At 40.2% G+C, this 27,979-nt stretch overlaps 1 protein-coding gene and 2 non-coding genes across 3 annotated transcripts; 2 read left to right on the top strand and 1 right to left on the bottom strand.

Annotated features, from left to right (window-relative positions):
* Position 1: 1 nt before the first annotated feature.
* LOC146684154 (N-terminal EF-hand calcium-binding protein 1-like) lies at positions 2–21,281 on the top strand. The gene is made up of 12 exons (XM_085444893.1): positions 2–301; positions 5,328–5,352; positions 10,665–10,773; positions 12,114–12,139; positions 12,419–12,516; positions 16,627–16,885; positions 17,002–17,081; positions 17,950–18,003; positions 18,103–18,215; positions 18,379–18,456; positions 18,607–18,698; positions 20,113–21,281. The coding sequence occupies exons 1-12, from the start codon at positions 185–187 to the stop codon at positions 20,139–20,141; spliced, it is 1,080 nt and encodes a 359-aa protein (XP_085301019.1). The 5' UTR covers positions 2–184; the 3' UTR covers positions 20,142–21,281.
* Positions 21,282–26,341: 5,060 nt separating this feature from the next.
* Positions 26,342–26,650, bottom strand: LOC146684153 (Nuclear RNase P). Its single transcript, XR_014917351.1, has one exon.
* Positions 26,651–27,595: 945 nt separating this feature from the next.
* Positions 27,596–27,855, top strand: LOC146684152 (RNase MRP). Its single transcript, XR_014917350.1, has one exon.
* Positions 27,856–27,979: the final 124 nt, after the last annotated feature.

Genomic DNA, 27,979 nt, shown 5'->3' with positions numbered 1-27,979 from the left:
TTTTTCTGCTGCCGTAGACGCGCAGGCGGCGGGCTGCAGGCAGAGGGCAGCAGGCAGGGTTTAGCTCATCCCTGACTGGATCACAGGACCAGCATCATCATCCTCCCTGGCAAGGGCAACCTCTCCATAAGACATCAACAAGAAGAAGACGAAAAAGCATCAAATTTTGAAGAGAAGCAGCAAGATGCTGGCCTGCACAGAGCTCATCACCATGTGTCTTCAGTCTGCCAAGCACGAACACTTGAGAAAGCGGCAGGAGCTTGACCACAAGCACAATCAAGGGATCTCATTATTTCAGGATGTAAGTACATAGTGTGTTTTTATATTTGGAAGATTTTTTTTTTTTAAAGAAACACATATGTCATTTCTTAATAATACATCTTTTTTAAAACGTATTTTTCTCAGTAGTCTTGTGTGTGATTGCATTTGAACGTGTTCTGCTCGTGTCCACCTTCTGGGGGTCGTTTAACAAAAGCGCAGGATGAGTAATCCACTGTTCTTCATTCTTCTCTTTGGTTCATACTGAGTTAATGCCAGTCTACTATTCACGTGTGAGTTTGGCAGCAGCACTATTATGTAAGAAAGGTGAATGCATGCACATCATTGCGTCAATTACAAAACACAGATATCCCGGACGAAGCAATCTGACATATTTTCTTTGATGGGACTGACCTTTTACCTGCTAAGAAATGCAGTTCAGCCTTTTTATTTCAAATTTCTAACAAAATATTAAGGGTCATGCACTAGATCAAATATGTTATTACTGCATGATATGATTTTCCCCTCACTCTGAAAATAATAATAAAAATGCCTTTCACAAGTAAAGAGATCCTACATTTTTAATTCTTAACTCTGGAAATTGAAAGTGTGTACATTATTGTACTTTATTGAGCCCCGTGGGGAAATTGCTCTCTGCATTTAACCCATTCACTCAGTGAAGCAGTGGGCAGCCATTGGGCGCCCGGGGAGCAGTGTGTAGGGACGGTACCTTGCTCAGGGGTACCTCAGGGTAGCTGTTAAGGGGAATCGAACCCCCGACCTTCCGATCATGGGGCAACCACTCTACCTACTGAGCTATCCCTGAAATTACAATATCCTACTACATAAATGTGCCCCAACTAAGCTGCTCAAAGAAATGCTTTGTGTTTTGTGCCACAATGACTCCGTAGTTAGCCACAAATAAGAAGACAGCGAATTAGCAGCATAATTTCCCAGTGTTAGACTTTCTGACAGCAGGCTGCAAATTAAATTCACTTTCCTCAAGGCAGATCATTGGCCAGCAACGGGGAAATCAGACTGCAGCGAGTGCACAATTGGTTTAAACGCAGTTAGCGGCCATTCTCTCGAGCCAGCACTGCGTTACCTCCAAGTAGGCGTTTTCTTTAATGAACCCAGTATGAGAGATAATAACAGAGACATGGGACTCAGCAATTCTGAAATGAAAATCTAAGACAGTGGCAGAAGTAAAGCTTTCAGTGAGGAAAAGGCGGTTAAAGCCTGCATTAACACACACCTGTGTTAACTTGCATTAACAAAAGTATTAGTGATTAGATTTGGCTCACTTGAAATTACACTTCATTGAGACTAAGCATTAAAATAACTGCTCAAATCAGTGCCCAGATGTGTTTCCAGGTGGCAGCCAAGTGGTGGGCATTGCTAATGTTGAGGCTTATGAATGACATGTATTCTAGTTGTAGGAAATAAGAGTTGGATCTCATTTTAAAGCATCTTTTCTCTGTTTACTGTCATGATCTCTATACATCCCTGCTCCAAATAGCATGTCATTAACCTGCAGTGAGTCCCCTATTTTTATTTACTGTCTTCCACACAAATAATTAATGCTGTTACACACACTTACATCTGTAGTAAGAGATCCTGTAAGCTTTTTCTTATTTTCTGCCATGTTAATATACTTGATTACTACTCCAGGCATGTATGTTCATAATTAACATGGACAAACATTTGAATCATGAGGTCATGAGGTGCAGCATCAAGATCCACTATAAGAGAAATACGGATTATTTTGAAGGTTTAGTAATGCATGGCTAAAAGAAAATGTCAGAAATTAGCGTAATATGTTACTTTTAATATGCTTTTCATTTTCTGCACAGTCACTTCACAGCTCCGTTTGGCTTCAGGGAGCTTTTTGTGTTTTTTACCATTTGTCTATTTAATTAGATACACTGAAGGACTCGGTTTAACAGACTCAGACTTCAATCTTTCACATTCCCAAGTTTTCTCTTTTTTAGTCTTTTTGATATAATAATTATTTTCAGTGCCGTCCGTGTAATGGATGGCATAGAGATAAGAAGATGTAGCTCTCTGTAGTTTATTAAGGACTCACTGTGACTTACCAGCTTACCGCAGTGACTGATTTTTTTTTAACTGCGTAGCATCCATGCTGCTACTTTTAGAATGTCTTCATTGGCTCTGTGGGATAACAACACCACCATCGACTCCACCAGCCTCCCACAGAAGGGCAGTAAATCTTAGCTCTTGTACTTCATCAGACCTGTATTCAAGTCCTTATGCCATCTTAGCTTTATCACAAGTAACCCTTTAGCCAGTCAGCTAATGACATGTCATCATTAGTGAACATCAGGTCTGTATTATGCTTTGTCCCTGTTACATTAATGTTTTGATGTACCTATTGATGAAAACACAATGTAACAACATGATTTTGTTGGTATTACACTCAACAATAATAAATGCAAATACATGATTTGTAGTCGGGTTCAAGCATTGCCCTTATGTGGTCACTGGATTGAATCGTGAGTACAGTTTTTGTTGTGTACATGCTGTGCAAAAGTCTTGAGACACCCCTCATTTTTAAATATTTTCCTGCCAATGAGCCAGACCTTCTTGTAATTTTTTAAACGTGGTATTGAGCAAAATTTCTCCTGGTTTTTCAGTCCAGTCCTTGTACCCAACATTTTTCAGAGGAATTTAGTTTGTTTGTTTTTTAAGTCACCCAGCACTGACCTGTGACTCATTTAAGCATATAAAAGGCACCCTGCTCAAGGCATGAACCAGTCCTGTGTCTACACATAACAGACAGCTTAGCATAGGACATATTTTTAATTCCATCTATAAGCATTTTGTTCCATTTTCTTTGGTTTTGATCTAAAGAAAATGCTGCAGATGCAGTCTGGAAGTTGGCAAAAACCATCAATCTGATTGGCAACATTTTTAGTACAAAGTATACATGTATTGTATTAGACTCATTAGAAAAGCCAAATCTGATTTATTTTTACACAAATATCTCTGGAAAGCCTTTAAAACGTCTGCCTCCGTCCCTTCTTTTAAAAAAACTGTTTTGAAAATCGGCACATAACTAGGAAGTCAGATATTTGCAAGGCTTTTTTATCACCCCTACAGTTCTACTGGACTTTTTTTGTGTAACAAAGAAAAAGCATCTCTGAGTCTATATATCCTCCACTAAATATTCAGAGCTGCAAAAACAATATTGTTTCTGCCACTTCAGAAAACTCAATTCAGTCCAGTTCTCTGTTTATATTGCAGCCATTCACAACAACAGTGCCCTCAAGACACCATATATTGTAAGGTCAAGATCCTAGAATATTAGAAAGAAACCCCAACAACCACACTTCCCCCATACAAGCAAGCGTTTGGTGACAGTGGGAAGGAAAAACTCCCTTTTAGCAGGAAGAAACCTCTGGTACAAGCATGCTCAGGGAGTAGCTGCCATACCCGATTGGGGTGAGGAGAAAAGGAGAGAGCATAGGGAGACAGAATTTTATACAATATTTTATAAAATTTTATGCAATTTTATATAGATGACATAATTTATTATGTAGCTGGGTCCTCTCATGATCTGGCCATTGCAAATCTACAGCCTGCTTTTGCTCAAATTCAGAAATCTCTTATCACACATAAACATGATTTTAAGTCTGATTCAAAATAAATGCAAGATATTGCCGTAAACTATCCAGCACACACCATGTCCAAACCCTTCATGGTCATACAGTTGAAACTGTTGATTGTTAGAAACACTTAGGACTCTGGCTGGCTAGCTTGATGTCGATTGTAAACTGCAGCTGGTTTGACCTTTGTTTACCTTCTGCTACAGTGCCTGGAGGAAGCTTATAGGGGAGAGCTGCCATTTTTTTTAATATCCACCCTTTCCCCCTGTTTTTCCTTGGGTGATAGGAAGTTGAAGTGTAGTCTTTTTGTTTGGCTAAGTTTCGCTTTAAGTTAGAGCTGTTTTGTTTGTTGTGTTGGCCTTGGGTCTCCCTGAAGCTAAGTCATGTATGCTTGATGCTTCCCTCTGTTAACCTCTCAGCAGTAAAACGTTTCAAACTGACCTCTTTCCACTTTTACGTTACCTCTCCTCACCCCCTAGACCTTTTTCGGGGATGTACCAAAGATTGCCTGCTGACTGATTATCTGCTCTGTGACTGAATTTTAAAAACAGCTCTTTCAAAGCCTGGAGATCTATTCCTGAAGGCTACGAGAAAGCTTGTCTAAGAGAGTTTAGGGTATATTGATTATTATTAATGGTGGTCATACCAAATATTGATTTTCAAGCTATTAGAACTCTGCACTCTGTGTTTTCCTTGTATGTTGTATTTCCATGTGTGGTTGCACATATTTCAATGCTAAAAAAAAAGAAGTGACGCTTGGGACTTTTGCACAGTACAGTGTGTCTTCAATGGAGGAGGGATTCTGTTTAAATGCTCGATGTCAGCAGAGTGTATTGAAGCCTTCACACTCCAATGTGCTTGAAAAGTGACAGCTGGATGCAGCTTCACCACTCCAGTGTAATGACGCGGTTAATCCGTCAGACACTGGACTCTATTGATCCACACACGGTAACTGATTAGCAAAAAAAGATTTGGTGTTATTGATGATAAGGCTTTAGATAAGAAGGATTACTATTCATGGTATAAATAGTGACTATAAAGGAGTGTTGCTTCTGCAGTCTTTTCACAAAACTGTAAGCATGACAGCCCCTGCGGAGGAAAAAAAGCATGAAAGGTTTCACTCTGAAACTCCTCTGGGCGCCACACAAATGTCAGTATTGCATTTCCTGAGATATTTCGTGTCTCTTTTGTTATTGAAATGAGGAAATTACATCTCCCCTTAAACATTTTGCTGCTCATACAGAAAGAGAAGAATGGGCTAAGTTTCATCTCACACAAATAAATTGCCTCATACATCTTTAACTTCTCACTGGATGGCTTCAAAATACAAAAATCCTTGTGTCGGTTAATGTCAGCCTAGTGCTACACATCTCAATTGCCCGTGTTAAAATATTGTGCTTGCGGACCTTAACGCCTAAACACAACTTTTCTCTTTTCTTGCAGATTTTACGCCGTGCAGACAAAAACGGTGAGTAAGCAAAATGCAAATCTAATTGGATTGAACGGTTAATTAAAACTCAATTAAAATTTTGTTGAAGGATGTAGCTTTGGTGGCTTCGTTCAGACAGTGGCCTTGGTGGAACTTATTCTTCCATTTAATCATTTAATTGTATCGCCATCCTTGTGAGATGCAGAGGATTTGAATAACTGGGGTCAGGTCCAGCTGCATTTTTATTTATTTTTTGGTTTTGTTTTCTGAGAATTGCAATAAATGTAAATTCAATGTTTTCTCTTTGTAAACGTGTCCCTGTTTCGCTTGATTAAAGCGATGCAGTTTCACCTCTTTACTTCAAAGGGAATTTGCTACATCAATGTCTCCTAGGAGAACGCAGAGAATTTAGTGTTGCTTGAAAAACACAGCTGACAAACAGGGAAATGTTTCTGTTCTCAATTTTGTATTCATGCGCTGCATCTTCATTTAATGGAATGTAAAATGCAAAAGTGTTGAGTTATTAATGCGTGTAGAGTATCTACGGACTCTGATCGCTTCCCTCTGGAGGACGTTGAACGTGTTGCGTAAGAGCAGGATTAATGATGCAACGTGCCGCCATGAGCAGAGGTTTTCCGGGGTGCCCCACAGCTCGTGTGAAGATACTGAGATGTGAAAACAGCCCTTCAGTTTGTGAATTATAAATTGGCACATAAAAGATGAATTTTTTTCTTTGGGTCTGTTATGAAAATAGAAATAAAGGGCGGGTGGATTTTTCTTCTTTGAGGCTGAGTGTTAGGTGATAATAAGTGAAGAGCATAGCAGCTGGAAGGCAGCAAAGGTGGGAGTGTACAGTAAGGTGCATAATTTGTTGGACAGAGACCTAATTTTTGTAGTTCTTCTGTTCACTACCAGAGTGAATTACAAATAAAATATTCAATATGTGAAGTGCAGACTTTAAGCTTCTATTCAAGGGGTTGAACAAGAAATATGCATCAATTATTTGGGAACTGCAGCCAATTTAATGCACAATCCCCCATGTCCAGAGGCTCATGGAGGAGTTTCATGACATAATGTCGTAAGTGTCTTTTCACTGTAACTAACTCCCCCCCCCCCAATACAACCCTATTAGATAAAAATTTTAGAAGCGGCCAAATCTGTAATCTGGTAAATTTATTCAAGGAACCAATTAACTGACCAGTTCAGACTGAAAGACCACAGAAGACAAGTAAAGTGCATGATGACAGAATTATTTCCTTGGATACTAAAAACAACTTTACCCCCTGTTGGTTGGTTGCCCCCCAAAAAACAAAAAACATCTACGTCAAGAACTTAGACTTAAACTTCTAGAAAAGCCTGCACAGTTCTGGAAAAAAAATCTTTAGACAGAAGAAACCAAGGTTAACTCGTACCAGAATGATAAAGAAAGAGCTCATGAAGCATACCACACCATCTGTCAAATACGGTGTAGGCAATGTTATGGTGTGGTGTGAATGACTGCCAGTGGATCACTGGCGTAAAGTGACGATGTAGCTGCTGATAGAAGTAGCAGGATGAACTGTGAAGTGTACAGGGCTATACTCTCCTCAGATTCATTCATTCAAATGTTGTAAAACTGATCATTCAGCTCTTCACAGTCCAAAAGGATAACAACCCAAAAGCATACTGCAAAAGCAACCCAAGAGTTTCTCAAGAAAAAGAAATGGGATATACTTCAAAGGCAGAGTCAGTTCAGGTCAGTTATCAAATACAAAATGAATACAGAGAGACCCAAACACAAGCAGCAGCTACAGGCTGCTGCAGTAAAGACCTAGCAGAGTATGTCAAGGGAAGAAACACAGCATTTGATGATGTCCATGGTATGTGATGGCAGTCAGGCAGTCATTCTCTGCGAGGCTTTTTCATTCTAGTTATAAAATCAGCCCTTAAATTCAAAATTAGCATGTTCAATTAGTTTAGACCCTCCAAAAATAGGGGGCTGTGAATAAAAATAACTGTAATTCTTAAAAGTAAATGCAAAACCCCGTTAAACACCTTGAATTAAAGCTGAATGTCTGCACTTAAATATATGAATTAAAATTCAGTGTGCTAGTGCAACTACAAAAATTCTGCCTTTTTTTTCTTCAGAAAATGATGTTAATGAGCATAAAAATGTACAGTGCTGTGACAGCATTTTGTGACGGTTCAGGTCTGCTCCTCGTGGTTTGTGTTTTCAGCCTGACACACCCCGGCGCTCACACTCTTTGTAGAAAGAACGAAAACTTTGCAGCATTCTTGTGTTCGTTATCTTCATTTTGCAGCTAAACTCTGCTTGGCTCTTATTTCCTCAAACTCACTGAGCTGTGCACTGAAGAGGAAAGTGCCGCCTTCCAATCAGTGCTGAGTAGGCTGCCATGATATACTTCTTGTACTGTGGATTTTAATGAGGGCTGTCTGCCAGCCCACTACACTCCTCTTTGCTATTGTAATCAGGAATTACATTTTTAATAGACCAAAAATGCAACTGCACAAATATGAAGTAGATGCTAAATGCTTTTAATCTACAGGCTGTTTGCTGAGATTCACTTTGCTGAGATTCACTTTTATCACCAGGAAAAAAACAATAACAGCCATGAAAAGCACAAATCAGCAATTAGGTCTGGAGATGAAAAAACAAATGACTCATGGAGATGTGCTCTATATGATGAGGTGTATTCTCGACCCAGAGATTTTTCTCTACGCTTCTTTTCATTCATTTTTCCTTTTGTTGTTGATTTGTTCTTTTTGTATTTCAAAACCAAGTTTCAAATGCATTTAGTAGATTAAAAAAAATATGAAAAAGGCTGATATCTGAGGGTGTTTTGTAAGTTTTTGGCTGCACATACATGATCTTTTGCAGTTGTCTAATTGTTAAGGCATTTGGTGCTGGAGCAGAGAGACAGGTGCCAACAGCAGCAGAATTGCAGGGATGTGCAAAAGTGATGCCGCGCTCGCTGTATCGCTACATCACCTTTGTCATCTTGTTCAGTTTGTGAGATGCAAATGTGGTCAAAAATCACTATCAACAAATTCAATAAACTAGTAGGTCTGCAATTAACCATCAGTTAGTCTATTTAGTAATAAATGACCAATAATTCATAGTCTAAAGATATCATAAACCCGCTGTTGTTGGCATTGTTTGGCATTCATGGTTGGAAATGAACTTTGGGAAATATTGCTGCGCATTCATTTTTCCGCTCCTCTGCTGATTGGTAATCGATTTCATACACTTGCTCTTTGAGGCAACACATACAGGATGTTTTTATCTGCGGCCTGTTCTCACCTCTGCTTTTCAACTGAATCGCACCGATGGGCTTTATGAATTTTTAGCAGTGCTGCAGTCTTAGCCCTTTTAGGTTCAGGATTTCCTCAAGGGAAGTGTTCCTGGAAAGAAATGCTCTTCAGTACGGGGGCGATCGTGTCGTTTAGGTTGCAGTTAGAGCTGCAGTTTTAGTCAGTGTGAAGTGAGACAATTAAAGCCAGCGAGCTGCTTTGCTTCTGTCATGAGATTTTGCAACTGTCTTAGTAGCTCTTTAAATTTCCCTGTGGAGGTGTTTATTGACATTAGTTTGTCGAAATAAACTGGAATAAACTGACGCAAAACAGGAATAGTTTTTAATAAAATCTCTGTCTGAGAGGTGACATTAGCCAGCTTTAACTAACAGTGGAATGAAGACACATTACAACAAAGTCACGTTCATGATGAGATAGATCCACCCTAAACGGTGTGAAAAAGTGTTGCACGAGCTTCATAATAAAATAACTCACAGTATTCTCTTGAGAGGAAATTTGGCCGCTCTCATAGTGTGCAGCCTCAGAGAAAGACGTTTGTGTTGTGCATTAGTGCTATGCACCGCTGTGCATTTTGTGCACGCTCCTGGGTGTTATGGAGGAAAATATGCAGACTGCTGTCATAGCCTGCTATGTTTTTATGTTGAATTTACAGCATGTATTTATAGTTTGAGAAATACATGCATGTACATTTAGAATATCTGTAATTATGAAGTCTATTTTGTAGTCGTTTTTTAAATTATCAAACACCTGAAGGTGTCACTGATATGATCAACTAATATTATTCCAGATGCACCAATCCAGTACTTTCTCCCATCCTTTCCTTTGATTATTATCCTTTTTGGGGGGACAACTAAAAGAGCTATCAGTTATAATTACTTAGTATCTTTAGATCTCATTTTTGCCCATTAAATAGTGAAACTGAGGGCAGGTCAGGAGTCCTGTAGATGAAGTACATGAATATACTCTATTAGTTTGCTAGATAAACACTGCGGATAGCCAGGAGATCAGCCGTTATACCACTGCCACTTTGATCTTTAAAGCTGCACTTGCATAATGCGCCATCTGAGCTGCACTGCACTCGGCCGCCTTAATGTGGTGTGAATCTCAAACCCAAAGCAACTCCGATGGAGAAGGCTGGAGAGTGAGTCAGAGGTGCAACAGATTGTGTTTACTCCCACATCTTGTGGAGATTTTTTTTTTTTAAACAGGGAAAGTTTGAGAAATTCACTGCGATTCTTTCTCCACAGCCACACTGCAACAAATGTTCAGTGATGATACATTTTACTGGGAGGACTTTCGTGTCCAGAATTATCCACAGCGCGAGCTGATGCGAAGTCAAAATATGACATGATTTACTTCTGGCTCAGGGCTGTGAGCGAGGGCTGGCATGTGGGTCTCTGAAGGTTTCAGCGCCTACAGAAAGACGTTGGTGGTGGCGTGTTTGTGAGCTTTGCGTTTACCTCTTGTTACTGGTTAGGTCTGGACCCTGCAAGCTGTGCGGCACAAGGCATCAGATGCTGAACATGTTGGTATCAGACTGGTTACAAACTGTGCTCATGTGATGATTGTCCAGAAACTGGAGTGATGGAAATGAACTGTTGCAGAAATTGAAACAGCGGGTACATTGGCTTGCCAATTTTCTTCTCTCGTTTCAGTGAAGAAATCAGACGGTGTTAATAGTCAACTTTTGAACAGAAAATCTGGTGCTCAGTTAGATCATTATTACTCTGGAGAGTTGGAAATCCAGCTCTTATCAGTATTAAAAGAATGATGATTTATTGTAACAATGGTTGAGGGGAAGTTTTACCATCTTTTTAGGGTTACATTACTGTAAACCAAGACAGAATTTAGGACTAGGGCGGTTCATCAGAAGTATTTTTTTTGCAGTAACACCTCTGAGTTCATCAGTAATGTGTTTGCATCACAGAGACAAAGTGTCTTTGTTCCTTTACACTCGATTATGGGCAAACTCTTCATTCAGATGCTGAAACACTGAGGCTTCAGCTAGGTGTAACTTTCACAAGCATCTCTCCTTTCAGATGATGGGAAGCTGAACTTGGAGGAGTTCCAGTCATATTTCACCGATGGCATCCTCACTGATGAGCAGATGCAGGAGCTGTATTACTCCATCGACAGGCAGCAGACAGAGTAAGCTGATCTTCCTTTTGGATGTCCTCCAATTCTGCTGCCATCTGTAGCCCCTCCTGCTTTCCTGCTGTCTGGCAGTGAAATGTCAATACTGCACTTCAAATAATATGATGCTAATATTTCATAAAGCCTTAATTCTTGTGTGAAAGCCAGAGGGCTTGCAGCAGCCTGCTTGATTAGCTCATTAGCAAAGATATGTCTGTAAGATATATAAACATTCACCTGTAAAATGCCTGTTGGTATAAAAACACCCAAGAAACCTTTTTTTTGTGTCTGAGAGAACAATAGTGATGGAAGCTCTGTGCTGTTGGCATCACTTATATGCCAACCAGTCACAGTGAAGACATTTCAGGTGGTTTAATCTATGCTACTCAACTTCATTGCTATACTGTTAGCAAGAGGGTTGCACAGCATCGCAATGAAACGCTAAATTATCAAATTTATAACAAATTATAACAAAACAAAATGTTTTATAAGGTTACACAATCAGATAACCATCCATGAAAGGTGACTGAAGGAGATAACAGCTTTTTCTGTTTTCAGCATAGTTACGAATCTATGGACAGCTATATATAAATATGAGGAGTATTTTGCTTTATTCCTGGTGTTTTTATAACATTTACTAACAGTGGGCAGTTAATCTATTTTTGTTCAGTATTAATTATCTTAGATTGTCAGAATCTACAGGTATGTTTATCGTGTCTGTGGTTAAGAGATGACTAAGAGGAAAAGTGATTTTGCGCAAACTGTAAGAGTCACACACCGAGGGCTTTTAAACTAAGCATCTTAAGTGAAGTGTCACCATGTTTACACCCTGTGCCAAAGCTCCAACTGCTCACCAAGATGGTAACCAGAACCATTCAACAAAAACAGTTGGTCCTTCAAAAAGCTTCCTGTAGAGTATGTGTCTGTCTCAGTAGAAGAAACAACAGAAACAAGATAGTTACCTTAAGTCAGTCAGTGGGGATCATCCCCTTTGCAGTATAGGCCAAGCCTCGTAACTGCTTATCCAGCTAGAGTTTTGGAGGTTGTATCCCTGCTCCACCCGGCATTGGGCAAGAGGTGGCTAACTCCATGTATAGAATGTATAAGATGCCAGCGCATCAAAGGACTTGCACACAATGAGACCAACTACTATTTGAATTAACATCAGCTCCTACCATACTTTACAATGTAGGAAGAAGTCAGAGTACCTGGAGTGAACTCAGGCGAATGGGAAAAACATGCAAACTCCATTAAAAAAGAGTCTTTGTGGTCTTTGACAGGAAGAGTTGAGGCCTTAGCGTGATAGACAAGTTTCATTAACATGGTTCTTTTGTCTCTTTGTGACTCCCTCACAGCAACCTGGACATAGACAAACTCTCCGGTAACTATCTTTTATTTATTTTATTTTACCGACTTTACTTTAAAATTCATGTGGTGCATTAGATCACTTTAACTGTGTGTATCATGAACAGGGGGAGTTTTGATGCTTTTAGCTGTTGATGTTGGTCTGATAGTGACAATAACTCAAAGATGTGTGTGCATCAGTGTTGCTGACTGATTTGTTGCCAGATACTGATCCTCTTGTGAAAAGCACTACTTGTGTTGTGCTAGTCCAACACGAACCAGATGATAATAAGTAACAGGTCTTCTCCCATTCCAGAGTACTTCACTCCACACCTGGGAGAATACGTCAACGTCCTGTCTGCTCTGGAAAAGCTGAATGTGGCCATTCTGAAGGCCATGGATAAAACTAAAGAGGTTGGTTATGGTTCCTTTCACCCCTGTGCTGTGTGGATTTTTGCATGCCAAGACATATAAACAGCACAATATCTTTCCAGTAATCCATAAGCATCCTCGATCCTTTGATGTGTTAAAACTTTCCTGTTACTGTCTCAGCTGTCAGTTTAAAACGCTGCCACAGTCTTTGCGATCAGTGTGCTGTTGCAGTGAATATTTCCCATCGTGAGTGACTCTGGCAGTACATTTTCAAACATGAGCTCAAAGACCTTTAAAAGATGCTTTCTCTTACAAGGCTTGATAAACATGGCAGCTGTTGCTGTTGTAAATCACCTGGGTAACTAACCAGCAAGGTGGGAGTAAAGCAGTTTTCATGCAACCTCAACATTTTGACCTCATTTGCAGATGGTCAAATTAGAGTTGGTGGACTTATTAAAGATGGCCACACAGATGAATATATAAATATTAATGATGTAAAGAACTGAATCCACGATACTTGTTTCCTGTTACAACACATCACAAAGGTGCTCTGTTGGGTTGAGAGCTGGTGACTGTCAAGCTCTCAGGTAAATCAGCTGTTTCTGAAATAGCCTGTCTGGCACCAATAATTATGCTATAATCAAAGTCACTTTACTCGCCTTTTTCTCCATTTTGATGCTCGCTTTGCATCAGAATGCATGCCTAAATGCAGCGAGTTGCATGCATGTGATTGTCTGGTTAAATATTTGCAATAATGAACAGTTGAACGGCGTATCTAATAAAGTGGCCGGTGCCGTACATATATTACTATGGCTGAAATGTCTAACTAGTATAAAACAGAAAGTAAAGCTGAGGCTGATGGGAATATTAATGTGTGCACTTATTTGTGCAGACAGCTGGAGGCACACAGAGAAAATCTATCAAGCAAATACCAGCAGGAGGTAAAGGAAGTGAAGGACCAGCTCAGGCATAGGGACTGTAAACTACAGGAACTGGTACATGAGAAGGAGCGTCTCTCTGCCAGGCTCACTGAAAGGCTTTGATGGCAAAATGCAGCTCTCAGGAGGAGAACCTCTGAAAAGAGATAGCAGAGAGAGAAAATGTGGTGCAGAAGAATGAAGCTAAGACTAAATACAGCCTAAATAAATAAAAAAGAAGAAGGTGGAAGGAGACAGTCTACAAAAAAATGAAGCGACAAAATAAAAATCTGAAATAGGAAAATCGACAAGTGAGGAATGGAAGGAAAGATCTGCAATGAGAATATGATGGACCATCAAGATAATGAATGTCAGGAAAAGATGCTGAAGCAAGTGCAGAAATACTGGAGGCGGAGAAGACACATATGGAGGAGGCAAAGAAAGAAATGGCAGAGCCAAATCACATATGCTACTGTGACCTGGATTTTACAAATTGAAGGGCAGTAAGTTTAAATAAAAAACAACATCCTTGACACATTATTGGCTCAGATGGCTTAAAATGACAGTTTTAAAATGGCTAAAATAATCAATTTAATTATGAAAACTGCAATGAGTTGTAAACTAACTAATTAACAGAGCACACAGGCAAAGATACTGTGAAACAGTTAAATATGAATTATAATGCTTGCTGTGTGTTCATCCACCTGTCTAGGTTTTTTACAAACACATCAGTGAGCTGCAGCATTAAAATGCACATTATTTCTTCATTGTTTTTGTTTTGAACACCATTATTTCATATCTAGCAACCAGTACGGCATTATATTGGCTCATTCACATCCTTCTACCCCAAAGTAGAATGTTGCCTTCAGATAAAGAGAAACAGTATCTCACAGAAACAGTAGCCTTGGACTGTGAAACATGCTAATTAGAGCGTTATAAAATCTTATTTTGAGACCTGCTCGAGCAGAACAGCACGCTTAATATTGCAAGAGATGTAGTGGGGATTTAATTGTCCTGCCCTGACAAGTAGGGCTGTAATCCTGTTGTGTTAGGCGGGCACACTGGAGAACAGCATCAGAGAACTTCCACTAAGACTTAATCGATAGCTTAGCTCAGTCTGTACTGATCTCGAGTAGCCCTTTCTGTTAAGCCGACTGGTGAATATTTATTTTGTATTTGGCAAACGATGAGAATCAGGTGGAGTATAAATGGATGTGGACTCAGACTTATAATGAGGCTGCTTTCTGCGGTTACAGGAGGTTATTTTCACTGGAGCTTCTGCAGTGACTGATGACTGTGCTTGGGCAGTAGTGGAGTGTAGATGACAGTAACTAAGGCTGACAAACCAAGCAGCTGTCCAACTGACGTGACGTTGCGCAAATGCACCACAACCACATGACTGCATTTCTTTCTTTTGCTTTTCCTCTTTCAGTGTCCAGGTTTATTATTCACTCGGGAGGATATTCGGCTTTCTCTCTCTCTACATCTCTCATCTTCAGCACAGCCTTGCTTTCTGGCTTTTCATCTCTCTTCTCTGCATCACACGTGCTTATAGCTCATGCATTTTTCATATTTCAAGTTGGTCAAAAAGCTTTCTTTTCCCTGAAAAGGTGAGGCGTTTTTCAGCCCTCCCTACAACGAGGGTTACTTAATAAATTGCTACACCAAACATATTACTAATTGTATAGCTATTTTTATCATTTTTACCATCTCCTGGGGTGAAAAGAACACATCCACTCTGGCGTTGCAGCTCATCTGTCTGCTCATCAAAAAGAAAAAACAGAAAAAAAGACAGAGGTTACTTGTGCAGCACAGCTTGTCTTCTGCCGATAAATCACGCGTACAGAAACACGGATTTGAACAAGACTGGCCAACATTTATCACGTCTCGCTGTCACTTCTCCTGAACTCAATTTGGAAATGGCACAGTGCGATGGTCAGTGTGTTGAGGGTCATTGTGTTCAAAAAGTGAGCTTGAAAAGATTTATAGATTTCTAAAATGCAGCAGACACTGCCCTGAAGCTCACAGTGCTCAGAGAGATGTCTGAAAATCAGCCCCAGGCTACATTATTGGTGAGATAGCTGCAAAGCAACACATCCCACTATATGTTGTTGTTGGCTAAATGATGTTTTCATATTACTCAGCACGGATCTGGTTTGTCATAGAAACACAGCTCTCACACTAAACTGGCTCAGTGGTGGGTGAGAGCTTATTAATCATTTAAAAACATAGTTGCAAAAAAAATCCCCAAACGCTGCTTTTGGCTGCTTCTTTTTCACAAGCGATCGTTACAGCGTGTAGCTCCATATATTTGCAGATTTCTACACTGGATACACTTCCTGACACAAATCTTTTAGGGGTTTGCAAACTGGGGAGCTTTTGCTTGTTCAGCGAATGTGTAACTACTAAAATTTGGAGCCACTGACTGAGAGAGTTAGAGTGGACTAATTGATCGAGTAGTGCTGCGTGAAACTCGGCACAGATTAACGCAGATTCCTCTGGTTACTCAGACTCATGCCATCGCCATGGTTACTCACTGCAGGGACACTTGATGAGTTGCTTCGTTGGTCTATTATCGTTTGACAGGCTAATGTAAATCTCGTCTCTCACTGTGATTGGATAAGACTTTGAATATCATGTCTCTCTGTGATGGTTAGAAATATTTCATGTGTTTTCAAGCACAGACTCAAGTCTTTCTCAGACGAATAGTTTACCCGGCAACCTATTTTTATTAGGTTATAGCCTAACCTGATAATTATGGCCAGCCACTTTATAGGGTACCCCTTTTGCCACATTATTAAGTACACCTCTTCTGACTTTATTAGGTACACCTATGGCCTATTTTCTTACATTCACTGCTGCCACTTTTACTAAGTGCATGTGTGGCCACTTTATTAGGTAGCGCTGTGGCCTAATAAAATTGCCGGACAATTTTTGAGATGCTTTCTCCCTTCAGCTTTTCTGGCCAAACTGTGTACCTCTAACTTTTTTAGCAGCAAGCCACAAACCACGCCCTGCAGAAAAACAGGCTCAGTGCTGTTTCTCTAGAAATTGCATTCTATAGTTAAAGAAGCAATTTTCAATGCTTACCAGTTCAGATAAAAACTGAATTGGCTGAACCAGCTATTACAACAGTGGAGCAGACCAAATAAAAAATTGTTGGACTACGGTAACAGTTGTTTCACAAATGATACTTCTATCACAGCTGATTCCTTTTCTTCGTTTGTATTTGAAGGAGTATCAGGGCTCGTCAGTGTTGGGTCAGTTTGTGACACGCTTCCTGCTGAGGGAAACCACCACCCAGCTGCAGTCCCTTCAGTCATCGCTGGATTGTGCTATGGAGGCTGTTCACGACCAGGGCTGCACAGGACGGAGGATAGTGAAGAAGCCCGCTGACCTGCCCATCCAGAGGATGGCCAAAAGGCCTGGTCGACGCATCCAGAAGAACATGTGTCTCTCCCCAACAGACCCTTACTCTGGCATGCTCACCACAGGTACTTTTCAGGGAAATGGGAATAGGATGCGTGAGGTCATTCTCATAAAGTTTGATTAAAAAATTAAGATTGAATCATCTCCGTGGGCTGGGCTGAAGTTATGTTTCTGGTATCAGGGGTCAGTGTGGAGCCAGACAACCACTGGGGCTCCCAGATCAACCAGCTGGAGCAGCTCATAGACAAGATGGAGTGTGAGGTTTGTGTAAAGGAAGTTTTTGTCACTTTCTTCCATTTTTCAAAAGATGTGCTTGATGTCTTGTGTCATGGGTGTATTTTTAGCATTTTATTTTTGACAGCAGAATCAACTCAGAGGGAAAGCAAATAAAATGTTCCACTAAATCTTGATTTATCGGTTTGCTTTGAACCTAAGAGAACAATAAACTGTATGAAGCTAAGCTGGGTAGAGAGAGTGTAAGATGCATTAAGGCTTTGTCTGCTTTTGGGAGGATCAAAGTTCACCACAGGCTTAGCTGTTACATATAGAAATGTTGAGCACACCATTCAAGGCCTACTGTGTGTTTGCAAATCAAGAATTTTGCTTGAAGCATAAGATACTTGTTGACAGAGGAGTCAGTTTGTAGAAAGCGCAGACCCGAGCGACTCTGCACCCACAATGGAAAGCATGCATAATACATCAGCCTGAGAATACATATATACTGTGTTGGGCTCCAATCAGGGAGAACACTGATTAAATTCACAGCCAATGGTGCTTAAGTACAAAGGTTTGGAATTACTTATAGTTTGCAATAGGAAGCCATTATTTTGATTGGAGGTGTGAGAGTTCATTTAGAATTTAAATTGTCATGTGATAATATAGGTAGGACAGATGTCAGTGCTTTGGGGATGTTAAAATAGCCTGTTAACATGTTCATTTTCTTATCTTGGGTTTGCAGACAAGAATTTAGTACAAGTGAGGGCTGGAGGAGGGTTAATATGAACATGGTGATCTCTTCCTTGTGGAAGCCAATGGTTTGTGACAGGCTGTAACTGGAGGCTGAGCCATTTCTGCTGCTGGTTCTCGTTCTGCTCGTGGCTGACTGAAATATTTATGACCCCATTTTCAGAGTCCACATCTTGAACCTCTCAAAGAAGACACATTGGCAGGGACATATAAATCAGTGAGTCTAGTGTGTGCCAAATACAGATTTACTATATACACATAGATACTATATGTATATGCATGTAAAACACTGATGCCACTTTAATATTTCCGCTAGAACATACTTCTGGTCCAGAGACAAATGTCTGTGAAGGAGAGAGACGTGGAGCAGTTTCAGCAAGCTCTCAAAATCTACACAGATGCCACTACCATCCAGCCAAACAACCTGCAGTATGTCCTTTTATCTGCCTCTGTGCCGTTTGCCTCAGGATCTCTCTGTGATTTGATGCAGCTGCTTTAAATTGCTTCAATTTTCCCAGACATGGGATAACCCCACTGCCCTCTTTTCTCTCTCTCTCTCTCCCTCTCTCACTCTGTCTCCTTTCATTTCTAGCGTGTCAGTCCAGAACTTGCCAGACAGATCATGCTTCATCATGTATGAATTTTGGCAAGACCGTCTCTCCTGGATGAGGTAGGAACTCGAGGATGTCTTTTGCGAATTTCAGTGCTCAAGTGAAATTCGATCAGCACACTGAGCTGCTCACAAACTCACTTTAAAGTGTTCCTGCCTTGTTGGGTGCAAATTGGCAGTCTCATCCTTTTCATCCCTTCTTCCTGTCAGCTACCTGCAGTCGTCCATCAGTAAGACCTTCCAGGGCTGCGTTATTGACTCGCTGGAAGAGCCAGAAATGGTCTCAACCATGCTTCTCCCAGGTACACAACAAAACAACAAATTGATTATTGCAGCTCATTGAAAGCTGCTCATTTAATAAACAGAAATCACAAATTATTTATGGCACAGTCACATTAGAGGAATTAAAAATTACTGCAACCATCTGCAATCAACTTGTGATTTTCGTCGCTTTATAGACAGGGACTAGCTCAACTGCTGTCTCCAAAGCAACTTTGTTGTGTCAAGATAGTGGGAAAAAAAAGCAATGAGGTAGAGTCAGTCTGCAATTAAATTTGCAATTGAATGGGAACGACTTGACAGTTGCATGCAATTTGTGATAATACAGCGATTAACTGTGATAAATTGGCAGTTCTGTTTCAGTCTGTCGCTATCTACACAACCAGATGTCACATTAAAGAGAAATTAACATTAACTACTACTACAAGTCCCCTATTGCAAAGATGCATGTTGAAGATGAGTTGTTTTTATTGGTGCAGACTGACTCAGACTGATGGAAGCTTGTTGGAAATCTAGACAGCAATTATTTGCAAGCCGTTGCCAATCTGTCTGAGAGTGATTGCAGTCAGTCCAAGTTGGGCCGCAGTTGTTTGGAGACAGACGGCCTCCCTCAAGGTGACCTGATGCTGTCACCCTGTCACCCTGCAGTCTACGGTCCACTGCAAGTATTTGCAATCAGTTTCTAAATATGAAAAAAATGAAGTGCAATCACTGGGAAACCTCAGGTTTTTCTCTAGTGTGACTGAGCCATTAATGAATCATTTTAAGAACTGATTCATGAACCAATTAAGCTTAGCAATTGATAATTATTCTTAATCGTCAATTATTCTTAGTTAAATTTTAAATCTAAAAAATAAGCACTGACTTATGTAAAAATATTGATACTTAGGTCCACATAGTTAATGCAGGCTTTCTGTCCATCAGCTTAATTCTTCTTTTTGTAGGAAATTGTAGAGTTAAGGTAATTCATGTGTAATAATATTTGTCAACAATGTATCTCATTAAGTATTGAAGTATTTGAAAGAAGTCTGATAATGATCACCATCCAACATTGTACTTCCTATTTTATTTATCCATGTTTTCCTTAAAAGAAATCTCACATAATCACTGTCTGTATCCTGCACAGGTTTAACAGAGGTGAAAGCAGAGTCAATGCTACCCTTAACCGAACTGAAACAGGACTACAAATTATTACTCTGCATGTGCTGGCAGCCAATTATTCGTTAACAAGTTGGCCACGTTGTTATTGTGTTTGCAGCTTGTTTCTGCTGCCCTCCGATGGCAATAAAACCAATCATTGGTGCTTTAATATGTAAATTACCCCATGCCATATTAGATCATGAATTGTAAGCTTCTCTTTCTGTTGCCATCGCTTATGCGTTTAGCTCGTGCAGAGGCCATAAAACACTGACGTCTAATTATTGCTTCATTTGACAGCCTCTTGGTGGATTATGAACAACAACTGATGGAGCGGAGCTGCTGTTAACATACACCCTGAAAGCAGGAGAACAAGGCGATTGTACAATCGCGTCTTCTTCTTCTTCTTTTTGTTCGTTATTTGATATTAACTTTTTCCTAATGGCATGACCAGGATTGTTTCAGCGAAGCTATGCTGCAAGGTTCTAACAAAAAAGACGGCAGGTCAGTTAAATCAGTCCACAGTGAAACAAACCTAAACCTTGGGGAGAAAGAACTGAGGCGATGCAACGTTTTATTGTGTGATCAGGATCTGTGCTGATGGTCATTTCACAGTGCGGGCACATTTCCTGCTGCTGATTTAATAGACTAACAAATATTTAAAAAAAGAGAAAAAAGAATATATTTGCATGATGTCTTATTTCTCAGTGCTAGTTTTCTTTTTTTCCACTCAAAGCTTCATATTAGAGTAGCTATAATTGTCAACAATGACCAATAACTGATCCTACCCATCAATGCTCAACACCTGTCCCTCAGTACAGATGAAAACAGACATCGTGGTAGGGTTAACCTCCCCTTTTGTTCTCTCTCTCTGGTATCGTGCTTTGCTGTCTCCCTCAAAGCTTTTGCTACCAAGCGCTCATTTTGCTTATGGTGTAGACAAGCCATTAAATAGTTAATTATCAGTCACAGTCTGCATCTAGAAATCTGATCATCTGTGTCACTCCTGCACTTTAGAAAAAAATGGACCTTATTGTGAAGAACTGATACTTATAGTAGATTGTTTATTGAAAATATAGAAATAACAGGCGTCGAGCTGCACCGAGGAGCAGTACTCTAGATATAAAACAAAAGCCATTATTTTACATTTGCAGTATGTAATCTGAAGAGTTTAATGGTACAGTACAAACAAATATAAGTTTATATTTTGAGTACAGAAATTAGGCAGGATCTGTTCTGTGTATTGAACCGTGTACAGTAATTATTGAAAGCTGTAGGTTGTAGGTAGTTGTTGTAAATCACTGGTAAATGTATATTCAGACATTCGGTACGTTACATTTTGATAATGTGAGGAACGAATGTGCTGGATCTTTCATTTAAAGTGTTTCTCATTTCCTTTGTGTAGATTGTACAGTTATGTGGATGCTATGTTTGTTTTCGGCATGAATTAAAGTTTGACATGTTGCTGACATGGAGAGAGGCGTCATTTCTTAAGGGTCAATATGCTTGTTATTGCACACTCCATGTATCGAGCACTATATATTTTTATCTCAAGGTGTCCTTCCATTGTGTTATACAGCCTAAGAAGCAAATAAAAGCTTCTTCTTTGCTCTTAAAATGGAAAAAAAAAAGACTTTCAGCATTACATTTCATTAGAATTCATATGAGAAAGCCATCAAAGAAACAGGAAAAAAGAGGAAATTATTTACATTCTCCCCGCCTGAGTAAGACTGACAGACTGAAATATCTTTTAAATGTAAGCTTGTCATATCAGCAGCTAGAACCTTTGAGAAACGTCTACAAAGCAGCGGAGCAATTTCAAGCCCACCTCACACTGAAACTGGGGCAATTAGCTCATTCTTACTCTTTAAAATCCCTCCCCCGGCGCACAACCTGAAAGAACCTGGGAAGTTTAAGCCCCAACTTTGCACCAAGCAGCTAATAGCTCGCATTCACCGTCTATTTTCATTCGTCAGAGCGCGTAGCAGGTCGCATTGGACTCGTACAGCAAATAAGCTTTTTAAGTTGTGGATTCTTTTGCACTTTGTGTTCGAGAGCTAATCATCATTAAGCTTAAGATATGTACAATAAACCTCACACTGGAGGATTTCCTTTGAGAGCTGACACTGTTTTACTGCATTACACTTATTATCCACAGGTTGGCTTTGAGAAGGTTCATTGTAGCACGTTGTCTCTCATTATAGCATTAGTCAGATCATTTGTAAGAAATGAAGTACTTTGTACATTAAGTCTGAGTTTCTCACATGATTATAATAAAATATAAATCTTATGCCCTGCTGGTGGATGGGATGAAACCCAATGTCTGCTTCCTGAGAAAAAGCAAAGGTTCCTTTTTTGATTTAAACTATAGGAAAGGAAGACGGTGACGGCAGGAGGTCCTTTACAGCTGGAAAGAAATCGTTCTTTCACTTCAGAGCTCACGCCACAGTCCTTCCCTGCTGCTATTTTTCTCCCCGGTGACTGCAGGACTTCTGCAAGATGCAAGGGACAGAACAACCACCAGCTATGTGGCCTATATATATGTTCCACTGTGTCTGTAAGGCATGAATTCAGACATAAACTCAGGCAGCATGGATTTCAGTCTCCACAGAAACCTATATAAAGCACATTAATGGTCTTTTAAAAATTTCCATGTGTGAATTGTGCAAAAGATAACAAATATCTATTAGACAGTACTGCAGACGCAAAATTAGGTAAGTCGGGAAGTGCATTAATTGCCTGTAAATGAATTCTGTTTGTGATGTTTGGCAACCATTAGCAGACCGTCTATGACGCTAATGTGCCCGAGTGTCACTACACAGTCATTTGATCAATTAGGAGCTTATTTGCAAGTGTCTGTGCATGCATATCATTAAAAAATTAGTGGGGAAAACTGTTGAGCACCAGATGAAGAAGGATAAACAGGCTAAGGAGACATGACGAGAAGGGACAAGGCGGAGTACGTGAAGAGACTGGGACAGACTGGCAGAGGAAAATCAGGGTCAACTGTCAAGAAGCGTTGAGGCTGAAAGAAAGCAAAGTCAAGTAGAAACCCTGATCTCTGAGTCCTTCATATTCGACACGCATATGCTCACAGACCAGTGGGCAGACATCTGCTAAGCTGTAGCATAACAGAAGGAAGGAGAGAATACAGAAATGGATACAGTTACATATCATGTTGCTGTTTCCAGGCCTGCTTAGTGACGGCTGATCAAGGAGGGATTACTGACAGCCCAGGGCAGATGATATATTTCTGGAATTAGAAGGCGTTTGATCTGTCTTATCAGATGGGCTCTACTGCCTACTTTCATTGGTCACACATTTACATTAGAAGCAGATGACACAAACAAAGACGGAGGAGGATAGTGGCTCATAAACACAAAAGCCATGTAGCTTTTTGGATTTTTTTTTCTCTTTTCAGTGCTGTGGAGCTGCAAAACACAACGTGATTAGGTTTAAGTCAGAGCTATTTCATTTTATACATCATAATCATTAATCTTCCCTGCGAGCAGCGGAGTGTGTATATTGGGTTGCTAAAGGGCTTTGCAACCACAGAGATGCCAGTGGAGACAATCCTGGAAGCACATCTGTCTAACAAAGCTTCACATCACTGAAAAATGACCTTCAGATATTTGTGATTGTATTTTTTGGGGTGGAAATAGAGGCAGCATCACAGTGTGTTAATTATATACTGAGTCACAAGCTGGACAGTTTGCCTAGACAAAATATACAAGAGCACCCTCACAGTAATGGAGCAGTTCAAGAGGAAGCGAGAGCCCAGAGCACCGCAGTGAAAAGCCCACTCGCTCACAGACATATTATATGAAAAACTAGGAGAAAAAATGGTAAAAACACAGTACAGCACTGAAGAGAAGAAGAAAGGGGGCGGCAAAGTAAATCCAATTTGGAACATCATTATCTTCCAGAGGCTGAGCGGGGTTATCGGAGGGAAATGTGAGAGCTTTTGGTGGAGGAGGGCTCATGAAAAGCATCATGAAGAGAAATGTGAAACAGAGAGGAAAGCCAGCGGGTGATGGCAGCTGGAGGTGGTTGTGCTCTGAAGTGTTAGAGGGATGTTTAATTTGCACCATAAAATATGGGAAAAATTAGTGATGAAGACAGGAGGAAAATAAATGAGTAAAGAAACAGGACATGAAACTTTTCGAATGAAACATTATGAGATAGAGGAAATATCCAAATGTTTGTGGACATCTCTATTTTACGGTGCTGTCTTTTTCCTGTTTTGAATGAGGTCCGTACAGAAATGCCAAAAATAACAACTGTGCTCTAAATGCAACATACATAATGTAGATTCATACATCTACATTGTACTGCATGTGAGTTTGTTTTTAACTTTGGGGCAATTTTTTTAAGACCCAATTGTTCTGATGTTCTGCTTCACTTTGGGTCATTTAAAAGTGCATTCACCATGAAGCTAATGCTTCTCCTAATTTATATAGTAGCAACAATAAAAAGAGGTATCTGCAGTATAGGACGTGTAGGATGGAGTGTAGGCAGGATGCTTGGAGGACAACAAAAGGATACGTAGAGGAAAATGCACAAGAGAGCACGCGAGAGAAAAAAGATGTAATGATTAAAAAAAGCATAATTCAGACCAGAGTGAAGCAGCCTGTGAAATAAGATTACACATAGGAGATAGCTGTAAGTGAGAAGAAAGCCGGAAGCATCAAAGTAACAATGAAGGGCTGTAAAAATAGCAAAGACAAAAATAAATGAAAGCAATCCAAGAAAAACATGGAAAACAACATAAAAAAGAAATGATAGACTCAGATTCGTAGGCCATCACACAAAGCAAACTGTAAGAGAGACAGGAGGATATTACACTGATTAAAAAAAGAGATGAGTTTCCTTCGATTTTTGCATATTTGTCACACTTACATGCTTCATCAAAATTAATTTTATATTAGAGAAAGATAACCCAGGTAAATACATTATGCAGTTTCGAAATGAGGATTTCATTCATTAAGGGTTGAAAGCTATCCAAACCTGCCTGCCTGTGTGAAAAAGTAAAATCTTGTTATATCATGAATTAACTGGGATTTTTTTTTTTTTTTGTGGGGGGGGGGCAAGCTGAGTGACCTGGTCAAACAAGAAATCCCCTAGACACCAACATGTCTGAGAAATGAGCTCATGAAACTGAAAAACAGATAAGAAACAAAGCCATGGATCTGCCGGTCTGGAAAAGGTTACAAAGCCATTTTAAAGGCTTTGGGACTCCAGTGAACCACAGCGAGAGCCGTTATCAACAAATGGAGGAAACTTGGAACAATGGTGACCCTTCCCCGGAGTGACCGTCCTACCAAAATGACTCCAAGAGCGTGTCAACAACTCATCCAGGAGCCCACAAAAGAACCCAGAACAATGGAAGAACTGCGGGCCTCGCTTCAGTTAAGATCAGAGTTCATGATTCAACAATAAGAAAAAGACTGGACAAAAATGACATCAACGAGAGAGCTCCAAGGAAAAAAACAACACAAATTTCCCAACAAACAACTTAATGATCTGCAAGATTTTGGGGAAAATATTGATGCAGCTGCATGCATGCAGTTGCATCAATGCAACTCTGAAATACAGCTTTCAAATTAAGACGCAGCTTTCTAGACCAGCCCCAACAAAGTCCTGCTCTGCAGACTTCTTCACATACAGTCAAAATGTTCTTGCTCTGTGAATGATGTTTTTTTTCTCTACATCCTGTTAAGTTAAAAGACACTCTTTAGGCTCATTCGCCACCGTTTTCTTAAAATAATCACTTCCTCTATCAGTGTTTTGGGGACTGTAGCCTATGATAGCAGGAAAAGCGAGTACACAATGGACAGGACTCCAGTCTACTGTAATATGGTAATGATAATATTCACTGCTTGTAACATTACATCACTTGTCTTAGATAAATCCAGGAGATTTTAATGGAATTGTTAGTCATGCTATAGATAAGGCGTGATATTTTCTTCCAGCCTGTGTGTTTTTAAATGCCTTAATGAAGCATTACCTACTAGGCTGAACTGTAGAGTAAGGAAGAATTATAATGATTATTTTTCACAGCTGTTTGGCCCCTTAAGACCTTCTGATGTTCTTACAACAGCGGGAACACAAGCAATTAATATTGCTCAAACGGTTTAGTTTGTATCCACTGGATATTCCTAAAATGATAAACAAGTTCACACTGTGTTTATAAATGTTACTGACAAGTCACTTGAAATTTTACTTTTTTAATATATTGCTGAGGCATTTACATTTGAGTTTTCCTCTTTATATTTTTAGTGGGAAAATACTGTAAATGTAATATTATAATAAAGTTGCTAAAATGGATTTATTGGACCAGCTACACCAAATGCAAATCTATCAGCCATAAACATATGACGTGCTTCATACTGTTTTCGTGCGGGCAATGATCCTAACTTTGGATTGGATAATAGTTTAAAGCACGTTTACACGCTTTTGCCACGCAGGATGCTTACTCTCTGGGTTTCAGAGCTTTGAAACAGAATAAAAGAAGAGTTGAGAAGAAAAGGTGGAAGGAGAGTAGTCTGAATTGGGTTCTGGAGCTGTACTCCACCTCATACATCGCACTCATTCGCCAGCCGCGAGTGATTCCAAGCCAGCGAGCACCACATCCACCGGAGGAGCTGATAAACTGCTCCACCTGGCTTCTCCTGTGAGACGTGCTCGCGTCGGCACCACTATTTCTGTTCACTCGCTCACCCGAATCAGGTGATGCCCTGCAAGAGCAGCTATTGGCTCTTGTCTCAGACCTTCCCCGAGGTAACTGGAGGAGTGACGAGCACTCTGCACGTGACCTCTACAATGAGCTTCCTCCCACCGGAAGACGTAAGCAACACTGGATGTTATTTATATAGGGACGAATCTGACGGTAGCCTTTGTTACGGTGCGAGGACTCCGCCCTAAATAAAAGCCGTGTATGACATAAAGTGTTGCTTTATTGTAAGAATAAATTATATTCGCTAATTTTGCATCCGAAATGACCTGTCCATTGAAACGATGGGAAAAATGGTGCTGAGGCATGCTGGGAAACAAGGCATGCTGGGAAAGAGACCACCGCAGACGAATCAAATGGCTTCTTCAGAGACAGCATAATGATATTAGACCTGGCCTCATTAAAATACCTTTATAAACAACGTACTGCTATTTATAAAGACACTGTCAGTGCGCTAATATAAATGATAATTCCACTGAAAACGGGAAAAATAACAAGGGATAAAAATGCAAATTATTTCTTCTTAAATTATCATAATACAAATTAGTAAATTAAGTCAGCTCTGAATTTATGCATGTGTGCGTAACACACGGCGTTTGTGTGGAGTTTATTGTCTTAGATGTGGTGTTTTGAATAATTTACAGCAATTATAATGGCATTTTCTGAAAAGCTAAAAGGGATGTTAGTGTCCCTCCAGCCCCCCGGGGACATTACTGCGTTTACTGAATTATTTAAAAGTGATACACTAGACGTGGGTACAGCGTCTAGTGTAAAAAAAAAAAACACCCCCTCTGGCCCCTTGATATTTACCTATTACTGCGCCTTTAACATTTCCCATGATGCCCCGCGGCTTTGATCCGTTCAAATTGAGCTCCTTACAAACAAGAGGAGACGCTCTTTCTGGGACAGAACAGCTGAGACATATTCACTCTCATTTTGTAAAATAGTTGTTAACACTGATACAGCTGTTCATATTTTTTGAGACACCGCGATGTTGAACATGTGCCGCCTGCCCCTCTATTTATGCGCCGCTTCCTGCTGATGACATCCGGGCATTCAGAAGGCTTGCACTCTGGGCTACATACAGGGAACCTGGTTTCTCCTCTCTTCGCCCAGGGGAAAGTCCCCGGACACCTGGCAGAAAGTGCCCTGGCTGGAAACCAGGATCGATCTGCGCTCCACCACTAGTGAGCTGAGATGTTCTGCTGAACTGAGCTCGGTGATCGCAGGTCGAATTTGTCAGCGTTGATAGTTATGCAAGAGAGCTGCTAGTAACGCCTTAACAGAACGGGGCTCATTCTCCGAATGCTTCTTTTATAGTTCACTTCGTCCAAGCATGTCTGTGAATATATGGGCCCACTTTTACTTCACGTACTTTTGCGGTTTGGAGCAACAGGTGCAGTCAATATAATAATAGGTCCTTATAAACATGAA

Source organism: Copadichromis virginalis, linkage group LG20 (assembly GCF_057382275.1).
Source record: "Copadichromis virginalis isolate Kocher_CV1m ecotype Utaka linkage group LG20, C_Virginalis_male_GT1.1, whole genome shotgun sequence".
NCBI lineage: Eukaryota > Metazoa > Chordata > Actinopteri > Cichliformes > Cichlidae > Copadichromis > Copadichromis virginalis.
This window is presented reverse-complemented; position numbering and strand designations above follow the sequence as displayed.